General features: G+C 31.0%; 1 protein-coding gene across 1 annotated transcript; it reads left to right on the forward strand.

Annotated features, from left to right (window-relative positions):
* Positions 1–1,479: 1,479 nt before the first annotated feature.
* On the forward strand, positions 1,480–5,713 carry SPDS3 (spermidine synthase 3). The gene is made up of 11 exons (XM_028049627.1): positions 1,480–1,713; positions 2,655–2,875; positions 2,966–3,010; positions 3,408–3,484; positions 3,561–3,683; positions 3,920–4,024; positions 4,100–4,172; positions 4,285–4,356; positions 4,744–4,939; positions 5,168–5,297; positions 5,401–5,713. The coding sequence occupies exons 2-11, from the start codon at positions 2,686–2,688 to the stop codon at positions 5,476–5,478; spliced, it is 1,089 nt and encodes a 362-aa protein (XP_027905428.1). The 5' UTR covers positions 1,480–1,713; positions 2,655–2,685; the 3' UTR covers positions 5,479–5,713.
* The last annotated feature ends 5,719 nt before the right edge of the window (positions 5,714–11,432 follow it).

Below are 11,432 nucleotides of genomic sequence, written 5' to 3' on the forward strand. Positions count from 1 at the left end.
ATTATTTATTTACACGTGAATATCTAACAAATAAAATATTCAGTGAGATCATGATAAGATATTTATGTTAATTGTATTTTTATTGTATGGTGGATATTTTGATAAATTCAGAATATATAAATGTACATATCTTAATTTGTAAGAGTTGTGTGTTAAGATGTTTTGAAATTGACATTTCCAATTTATTTATATATATTTTATGTGTTTTAATTTGTGATATATGTATTAAGTGTCTTGCGTATATTTATAGGAAGTTATATTATATTCATTAACTACACTGTTTATTATATGATATTATATTAAAAAAGTTTTGACTACTGTATTAACTTGATAAAAATATGCATTATATATATGTTTTGAAAATCTAACTGATTATTTAATCGATAAAGATACAGATTGAAGATTCACGAACCGATAATTGAGTTGCAATTGAATCAATATTGATAAATAATATATAAAATAACACTAAGGAAATATAACATCATAATTTAATAGTATCAAAATTTAAAAATAACATATTTTGTAAGTTTTTAACATTCAAAATATACATAAAAATAAAACACATCGTAATATTTAGATTCAAGCTTCAACAATTCATAATAATAAAAGAAACACGTTTCCTAAAAAGAAAATGAAAAATACTTTAATTTTTATTTTTAAGGAAAAAATAAAAGTTATTTTCTTAAAATATCTTAAAAAAAATATTTAATACTCTTTGAAAAGATTTTTAACCAAATTTATGATTTTCTTACAATTTCATTAATTTTTGGATCAATTTAATCAGAGGTCGGTGATTGTGGTAATAGACCAAACACTTGATCAAATTTTCAACTGAATCAACTGGTCCGGTCCAATTTTGAAAATATACGTTTATAATAAGTTGCATTGCATGCTATGTTTATTTTATTTTAAGTTTGACCAAAATTTGTAATAATTATTAAAAAATAACTACTAAAACCAACAAACGAAACACAAGGTTTTAAACTAATTAAAACTAAAATAGTATATAATTTTTTTTAGTGATTACGGTTCAATAAACCACCTTACATTTTTCAACAATTAATTGTTACCTAGATGAACAAGCTTCATGTAGGTTTTCAACTCCTTTTAGGGTTATAGAGGAATTATTACTGTGTTAGGAAAAAAGAAGAGAGGTGTCACTGTCATTAGCTTTAGAATAGTGATTGTGACAATGAAAATGGTGATAAAGAGAGTGCAAAAAGAAAGAGAAAGGCGAAAAATAAATAAAAAATAAAGCATTGATTTTGAGAACTACAAATTAATGGGTGAAAATGAGTTTGGCATGTGAGAAACATGACATCATAGAACATAAATAATGTTTGGAGTGACATTTACACCTCAGTGTGGTTCTGTTTGACATGGTACAAACTATTTAAAAATCCGCAAATTTGTGACTGTGCGTTAAGCAGAAAAAAAGGCGAAAACAGCTTTTTTCGTAGAAAGAAAAAAGAAAAAGAAAAAGAAGAAAAAGAAAGGCAAACGTGGAAGCCAGAATCGAAAGCGTGCACCTCTAAAAATGTCTTATAAATAAAGGCACCAGAACCTCCATTTTCTTCCAAAAACAAGCTCTGAAAATAAGAGATTAAGAGAGAGAAAGAGAAGGTGGATAGGGTGTTGCAGAGTTAGTTTCTATCCATCTTCCTTCGTCGCTTTGGTTCTGCTTCACTCTCTACCTTTCGCATCACTCATCAGGCAACATCCTCATTCTACTCTCACCACCACCGTTTTTTTTTTACCCTAACTTCTTTCACTTCTCGCCTTTTTCTTTCTTTCTATTTCCTTTTTTCGAATTCTAAACCCTAGCGTTTCGCGTTCTTCTTTTATTTTTCTGCGGTGCACCGTAGCAATTCCACGTTGCACCTTCCCGTTCTGTTATGTGATGTTACGCGCTGCATTTTCTGTTTTATTTGCCGCTCCGTTTTTAAGCACGCGTTTGGAACTTTCTCGCGGGATTGCTTGTTGTTTCGTTGGCGTATTAGTTTTTTTGTTACTTTATTTTGTTTGATTTTTTGATCGTTTGATTTTGAATTGTTGAAAAGAAAACCTGGAAATGAGAGGAGAAGCGGATTTTCGAGATATGATTTGTTTCCTTTTTAAGGGCGCATAATCAGAGGCTGCCGGGCTTAAATATGGAATTAAATAAAATATTTAGGCACGTTATTTTGTCAGAGAGAGAGATTTGATTGTGCCGTCTATTTTTGTAGGCTGAATCATGATTATTTGATTCTGTAGAATACTATATTATATTGCTGTTTTTATGAAAATCTTTTTTTGTTTTCCTTCTGCTTATACTTAGTTAACTTTTTATATATACCTATTATTTTAGTTATGCTCAAAGTACAATTGTAATTGTAATTGTAATTTTGATTTCTCTTTTTCTGGTGGCTTATTTCTTGGGAAATCTCCCGTTATTTGTTGGTGAACAAAAGTTGAAGCCTAATTTGTATGACCAAACAAAATATGAAAGACATTTCTTTTTAGTATTTGTTCTGTGGGTCATTCTTGTTTAGTGAGGTTCTGTTGGCATTGTGTTGCCTGTAGGCTCGTTTTGGACGTGCTGTGATTTTTGTTTTATGTAATATGAACTTAAGGATAGTGTATTTTTTTTTTTAACTTTTGTGCTTATTGTACAGAGACTGGAGCCAGAGAAGAAAAGAATAATATATGGAGGCCGGCGCAGGAAAAGGTTTGGAATGCCCGAAGACTATGGATGGGAAGGCGAGTAATGGGAATGGGATAGAGAAGGAAATTCCTTCTTGTTGTTTGAAGGCTAAAGCTTCAGCCCCTGAGTCAGAGGCAAAGTGCCATTCCACTGTTGTTTCTGGGTGGTTTTCGGCTTCTCAAACTTGCTCAGGTTATTATCTGCTACGGTTTCACTTATAAAAGAATAACGCCTGATTTCTGACTAAGACCTGACTTCTATTTTATCTTTTTGCTTATACAGGGAAATCTGTAAAACCAGATTATTTCAACAACCCGATGTGGCCAGGTAGGTTCTACGTACTAGTCTGCAATTCTGCACAGTTGGTGCGCATTTGCTTTATTGCAGCGAGAGTTTTTCCTCTTTTATGATTTTTGATATCCTTAATTTCAAAACTTGCCTTTGAAAATCGTCCATGTTCTTATTTTGATAGCTTCCTCAGTTATTGTAGACTTTAGATACCGTTGAATCTTCTGAGGAAAGACCAGATTGTCTGACATAAATGTGTGATGTTATTGTATTGAACGTTTGCCACTGTTATCCTTGTTTATTTGAACTACAATTCCTGATAACAAATGTCCATGTTTTACAGTTATGTATAAAATCTTTCACTTTGATTGTTTAGTATTATTTGTGTATTGCGTGTGAAATTATTGCTCCTGATGGCTTTTGTGCGCATAATTAGGGGAAGCCCATTCAATTAAAGTTGAAAAGATCTTGTACAGAGAAAAGTCAGATTACCAAGAGGTCTTGGTTTTTGAGGTTTGGCCTCTTCATCTTTTAATGTACTCCAACTTTTACGTTGGAGGGATCAACACTAATCCATTTGTTCTTGCAGTCATCAACATACGGGAAAGTACTAGTACTTGATGGAATTGTTCAATTGACTGAGAAGGATGAATGTGCTTATCAGGAGATGATTGCTCATCTACCCCTCTGTTCGATTCCTTCCCCCAAAACGGTGAAGTCATTTGATCTGATGATTTTTGTTCCGAGCATATCATTGTCTAGCAATAACATCATAATCTTGATAGCCTTGCTGTGATTATTGTTCCTTATTTTATCCTCTCATTTGTCTGGAGAAAGTGTTGATATATATTAAAAAAGTGTTTGATTGACATTTTATGCTTTTCATGCTTTTTTTTTTCTTTCTGTCTGTTTTCGTAATCTATGTCATGACATTTTATGTTCATTCAGGTTTTAGTTGTTGGTGGTGGAGATGGTGGAGTACTTAGGGAAGTATCCCGCCACAGCTCTGTAGAACATATTGATATCTGTGAGATAGATCAGATGGTTATTGACGTAAGTAAAACCATATTTTGATCATTCATATAGCTACTTCCATATTGAGAAAAAAAAATTATGGTCATAATGCAGGTTTCTAGGAAGTTTTTTCCAGATTTAGCTGTTGGGTTTGAAGATTCTCGGGTACATCTGCACGTTGGAGATGGTATATTCTTGTCTGCTGGTCTTGTTTTAAATGTGTTTTGTTTCTGTTGCATTATATATACTGATTATAATTTGTTGGGTTATTTACTGGATCTTTTCTCCAATTTTGACAGCTGTTGAATTCCTTAAATCTGCTCCTGAAGGGAGGTATGATGCGATAATTGTTGATTCCTCCGATCCAGTGGGTATGCCATTTTTATTTAAAATTATTCATTTAACATAATTTTGTTAGAGCCGTTTAGTTTTGCTTAACTGGATGAGGTTGGCCCGAACTCTTGTATTTCCATTTCATACTCAATTAGGTGATTACACACAGTTTATTCCGTGTAGCTTTGGAATTAGCTTTCATGTATGAGGAACTTTTTTTCAGCAAGTTTTTAGGTTGCTTTGTTAGCTGGTATACTAAAATATTGATCAATTATCTGCATCTACCTTTAGTTCAACTGTTAAGATTTAGTTTTATCTGCATCCCATCAGCCAGTCACTAATCATACAGAGAAATTTAAGAATATGGTTTCCTTAGCTTTTGGTTATTATTATTAAGTATTTGCTGAATCACTTCTGCAATTTAGGTCCGGCCCAGGAACTTGTTGAGAAGCCTTTTTTTGATACCATAGCAAGGGCATTAAGGCCTGGTGGAGTCCTTTGTAACATGGCAGAGAGTATGTGGCTTCATACTCACCTTATTCAAGATATGATCTCTATTTGTCGAGAAACATTCAAAGGTTCTGTACATTACGCATGGGCGAGTGTTCCAACATATCCAAGGTAGTGCACTTTGGCTTGTGTTAAGTTTATATATTTCTCTTCTGCTCTGCATTGAAGTTCCTCTCATGTTTTTTTTTTCGTTATGTCTTTGTTTTTATGTTTTGCTTGCACCTGTTGTGAGAGTGAGCTCTTCAACTTGATTCAGATAAATTATTTTTGAGGAATTCAATATACATTCTGGTTTATCTAAACTTGTTGATTATATGTTATCTTTTCCTTGGCATGCAGTGGTGTGATAGGCTTTCTTCTCTGTGCAACGGAAGGACCACCGGTTGATTTTGTTAACCCTATCAATCCCATTGAAAAGTTGGAAGGTGCTAATGAGCACAAAAGAGAACTTCGATTCTACAATTCAGAGGTAAAATATATGGTATATGTGGTTGAATATTTTATTATTTAAGTTGTATAGTTGAGCAGACTATAAATGTTAATTGGTCACTGTTGATATATGGTTTTTGCAGATGCACTCAGCTGCTTTTGCATTGCCGGGTTTCCTGAAGAGAGAAGTGAGTCTGCTCCGTGATCCTTCGCTTCAGTAGCCAGGTGTGATTGCTTATTGAACCCCTAAATAAGCAATTTTAACTTGTCATTGAGGAGTGTGGGAGAAATAGGAATGTGGTGTGATTATTATATTTAGGTTGATTAGCTTAGTCCTTTCGGATGGCTGCCTCTTATCTAGTTTTCTATTCTATAGTTAGAGGTTTTCCTGCACATGCTTGTAAGACATGAATTACCAATTATTAAATAAATACATGAAAATAATTTGCGATGCAAGTGTGATTTTTAAGAATATAAACTTAACATAATAATATAGATAGGAGAATAAATTAAAATGGTTTTTAAAGAATTCTCATTTCATGTAATTTGAAGTTTATTATATATAATATGAAATATAAAAAATAATGTATTGGTTGTATGCCTCCTTAAACTCAAACTTTATTTTGGGGTTGAGCATGGAAAAAGTTAGAAAAATGACATCGTATTGTTTAGAAGTTCCTTATTTTTATTAATTAGTTAACTGCCTTTTATTACTTGTTCCATATAACAGAAATTCCTATATAAAAAGTAATAAAAATACAAACCTTTTTTCGTCTAGAAAATACTGTTTTGTGTTACTGAAGTTTTGTTTACATTGTATGCTTACAATATTTTCTGTAGTAGGTCCTGAAAAAATTAAAGTTTCAAAGAATTGATTGGGTTCTTAATTATATCCTGGATTGAATATTGAACGAAATATGTAGGCTAACGGGTAACTACTTGGCGCACCTCTATAATTTGGGGGCTTCTCCTGCCATAGATGTTACTTCCCTTCGACGATAACTCTAGTATTGACCTTCTCCATATTTGATGATAACTCTAGCATTGACCTTCTCCATATTTGATGTCGATATCGATGCCCTCCACCCAAACTAGAGGTGTTAAAAATGAGTTAAATCACTTTGGATTGGATTACAAAAGGAATAGGTTAAACTTATTTTTTTGATAAATTATAAATTTTATAATCTGATTTTATTTATCATGAGTTTTTAAGATTAATAGATTAATTTATTTATGAAGTATTTGGTTTTGTAATTTATTTTATATACTTATTATAGTACAATAGATATGGATCGATTCTTTTATAGTCATGAAATTTAAGTATTCACGTAATTTGTTAGTTGAAGATTAGAGTATTTATATGTAATTTGACAAAGAAATAAATTTAATATTTAAATTGTTCAAATTAAAACAAAATTTTAATATTTGAAAGGATCAAATTGTGAATCCGGATAATTTAAACTAGTAAATAATTATATAATAAAAAATCTTATAACAGAAATGGTAAAAAAGTTAATAAAAGTGATGTTGGTGGGTAGTGAGTTACTGGTCAACTTTAAATCAATTTAACAATCAATTTAACCTATGGATTAAGTCATTTGTGTTTAGTTCAATCCAAATTAAAAAAGAAAAAACTTTAATTTTGTCAACTTAAAGCCCGGTTCGAATTTGTGGTACACCAGTTCACATATTAAAATTTATTTTGTCACCACGGACCTTAGCTCCTCTCTCCACTCTTGGACAGTCATATCCTCATTTTTTTTTTACACTTGCACAATATTCTCTCCCCATTCTTTAATTTTTTTTTTCTTTTGAATTATTTATGATATGAAATGAAAAATTTGTATTTTAAATTGTATAATTTAAAATATATATTTTTATTTTATATTGTATAATTTAAAATATTAAATTTTGGAGATATAGGAAGAAGTGATCCTATAATTTTTACTTGTGGTCATATAATATTTGTATTTATAGCCATATATTTTGTGTGAATGAATAATTCAAAATATAAATATATTTCAGATTTTATATTTCATAATATTAAAATATTAGAATTTATGAATGTATAAATTTAAATTATGAAAGTAGAGGAGGAAGTTTTCTCTTAACTAATATTATCTTACACAAGATTACTGTATGATCTCCTAATTTTTATTTCTTATTATTTTGGTAAACCATTATTTTTATAATTTAAATTAAGATTAATATGTCACAAAATATAATTATAATATTATTGAAATATGACTTATATTAAAAAATTTAAAATTAAATATTTCTTTAAATATTTTTAATATTATGTTTTCATATTTTTGAATGTTATGTTTGGAAAGGTTATATAATAAATTTTAAATTTGTTTCACTAATTAATATATGAATTTAAAAAATGTCATAATTACAATTTGTTTCTTAACTCTTATGTCTATAATTATGTAATCATGGTTTTTTATAGTCTTTTGTGAGCTTTTACTTACTTTTATACGTAACTCACCCATTTCTTCATATATTTTTCTTTTTATAAATGTTTGACTTTTATATATTTATGTTATAATTTATTTCCACAAACTTGTCTCATGGTATTTTGAATGGAGAGTCTAATATCTGAGTGATAAGAGGAAACGGTGAAAGTTTTTGGGCAAGGATTTCCTGCGCCCCAATAAAATTTCTTGGTGCACCCCATAAAAAAACCTTTGAAAATTTATTTCCTTAATAGAAGTGGGTGAATCCAGAAAATGAATTCCGGAACCACAGAATGTATAGATATGGTGCAGAAAGTAATAGCTAAGTTTGTGTTCTAAGAAGAGTGGACTATTTGGGTGTACATATCATTTCTTTTTTAACGAAATTGTCTCCATAAAAAGTTAAACTTTTTATAAAAAATTTGAAATTCAATAATTAAATATTAATTTATATAATACAATATGTATACAAATAGTAATTTAATTAAAATGTTTTATATAAATAATTAAATTATATAATTTAAATTTAAATATGATTATTTATTCAGTTATAGCTTATGTTTGAATGATTCAATGTTACATTTAATATTTAATTGTTTAGGATGGTGTTATGTTTGTGTAACATCTCATTTAATAACTTTTAAACTATTAAATAAAACATTATATAGTGATATCCAGCAGATAGCATAGAAGTTAAATATAATCTTATACAGTCATCCAAAACTGAATAATGACAATACTATATGTACAAGAACTCTAGAAGAAAGGGAAGGTAAATTCTAACCACTTACTACAAAATACACCTATCTACAGGACCTCTGGATATTACTGCTCAGTCCTACTATCAACACCACGCGAAAACTCTCCACCTGCAACCCCCTTTGCTCACACATTTAAGTGATCATTGCAAAGAATAAAACAAAGAGTAGACAAACATAAAACACATAGGGTAAGCTAATATGATTTAAAGAATGTTACATTAGAGTAAGAGAATAATACAATCAATTATCACAAATTCACACAGGAACATTCCAATACTCACGCATCAAAACACCAGACCTTTTAGTGGCTTTTTTAGTGGCTTGCATCGGTGTATGATTCCCAAACTCCGAAGAGTTTGGCCTCAAGGGGTTATCACCCAATCATCACACCAGGTAAGTCTCCTTCGCGCCAAAGACTTGATCGAGTCCAATGGCTAAGACCTCCTGCTACTCCTTACGACATAACTCATTATACTCTATATGAGCCTTAATGGTTATTGGAGCGTCAAGATACCAACCAAAACTGAGTCTTTATGTCTTTGCATACCCTACCTCATCCACACTTAGAATTTCTTCACGAAATTACTCCATAATTCACATACAACATGTCCATATTCACCCAATCTCACTCAAAGCATACAAAGATAGTCAAAATAATTTATTTCAGATCAATTAATGCAATGAAACACATCAAAACAGCAAACACAGAAAATCTGGTAGCCAACGCTCAGCCTCAACATTATATTCTCGTTCCAGACCTGCATGGGTCTTAGCGCTGAGGCACCGCCCGGCTGGCGCTCAGCCTCATTTTTCTCGCATTTTTAATCGTTAGGCACCGCTGGGCTGGCGCTCAGAGTTGATCCTCTCGCATTTACAAGGCTCAGCCTCACATCAGGAAACAACACAGATTCTGGTTTTCGTTGGGAGATGTTGCACTTGATTTCATGACCCAAATTGGCACCTCCTTAGGAGTGTTGTCTAGTTTTCAAAATGGTTTTCAAGCAAAGTGAGCTGATACCAATTAGAGCCATGATTCAAGTGTTCATTTTCCAATTCAACCTCAATTCACACAATGCAATCACAATTTCACTTATACCAAACATCAAACAATTCACATTCCATCACACTTCAAACAATCAATTCTAATTACACACAATTACATTCATTATATCCTCTAGTTAAATTCAATTATCAGATTCCCTTACCTGATTAACTCGCACAATCTACTGTCAAAAACCTAAAACCCCTTTTCCAGTGCCGATGCTCACAAATCAACATAAAATTATCAAAAACATGATCAGAGAACATCATTAGAGCCACTGATCGACAGAGAATTTTTACAAGATACGCAAACCTCATATGCGATACAGATTACAACACATGCAAGATTTTCAAGAAAAGACCGAGAAAAGAACATAATTATAACTTACTCAATTCAAGGTTCTGATCGGACAGACTTGGAGATCTCGCCGCAGTGATCACTCTGGCGGTCTTTGATATCAAAAAGGATGAGAGAATGGTAAGATATTTTAGAGAGAAGTCAAATAGAATTTACAGGACGAAGTTTTAGAGAGATAGTGTTTTCTAAACAATGAAATCCTTTTATGAAATTTCTATTTATATATAAACGGTTTATTATTAAAATAATAATAATAATAATAACAATAGGATTTCATTATTTTAAACAGAGTCACTCTTTTAATGTGATTTTCTAGGTTACCGTTTGGACACTTTTAATTTTAATGTCATGTATGTAACAGTAAAATTTTAATTTGTGTAAAGGTAAAAATATATTTTAGATTTAATTAAGTTTTAAAATTAAAATTTTTATAATTTTATAGAATCTTGTAGTTTTGTAATTTTACGGTGTTATAATTTAATAGTTTAATAATTTTAGTGTCAGCGTCGTCATTTTCATTACTGATCTCAACAACTACAATTTCTCTTCTTAATTAATTTTGAATCCCTTTTTCGTAGGCAAAGAACTAATAAAGAAGTGTTGTCATGTGACCACCATAAGGGAAACTGCCCGTGTGAAGAGTGTTATTCTCCTCAAAACATCCAAAACCTTCAAAATACTACCGCATTGCATAAAAAACCATGAAGGAATTGAACCCAAGATTCATGTTTCGCACATACACATTACGAAAACAAAGGTGGGGATCAAACTTCAAAACTAGTTATGCAAAAGCGAAAATACCTAAAGTTTTGGCATAATTTTCAGGGTGGGAGGAAGAAATTCAGTGAAGTCTTATCCTTTGCAGTGAGATGGACCAAAGATGAACAATTCTTAATAGTCAAATACAACCAAATATAATACAGATTTTGGAGGAGTACAGTCAAATATTCCTCTATTGACCCTCTTGTAGGAAAAGTTGAAGAGATAAAGTTAATGTTTGGATGAGAAGTTAACTCGAATGTTGCTAGAGAAGGTATCAGGATTTAAAAAAGAAAAACAAGATATTGTAGAAATTTGAAATTGGTGATAAAAATTACGACATAAATAATGATTATAAAATTATAAAATAATATTTAGGAAGAAGTTCTAGTTGTTAATGTATTGAACTCAAGGTTTAACCAATCTTATTTGCTTGTTTACAAGTATATTAAAAGTTGTTTATAGTCTTGTTGGTCTAACATCTAGAAATACCAGAGAGGTCATTCTTCTTAGCCACATTCAATTAATCTTCTTCCATTTGTCATTTATTTACTTCGCTTCGGAAAAAAAAAACGAGTAGAACATGTCATGCATCACCAACAATTTTTTAAAATAATATTAAACTTCTCCAAAGGCAAGTAATCCAGTAGAGACAACTTTAAAATAAATTGTATGGAAGATTTTCCCGTTTCATGTTTGAAACATCAGACACCTCCCATCACCCAGCAAGCGCAGAAATAAAGAAATCAGATGTGAAAAAATAGTTCATTTTGTGCTTCATTCACGAATGAAAAGAC

This window comes from Vigna unguiculata, chromosome 9, assembly GCF_037176805.1.
Source record: "Vigna unguiculata cultivar grain cowpea cultivar isolate G323 ecotype 2 chromosome 9, ASM3717680v1, whole genome shotgun sequence".
NCBI lineage: Eukaryota > Viridiplantae > Streptophyta > Magnoliopsida > Fabales > Fabaceae > Vigna > Vigna unguiculata.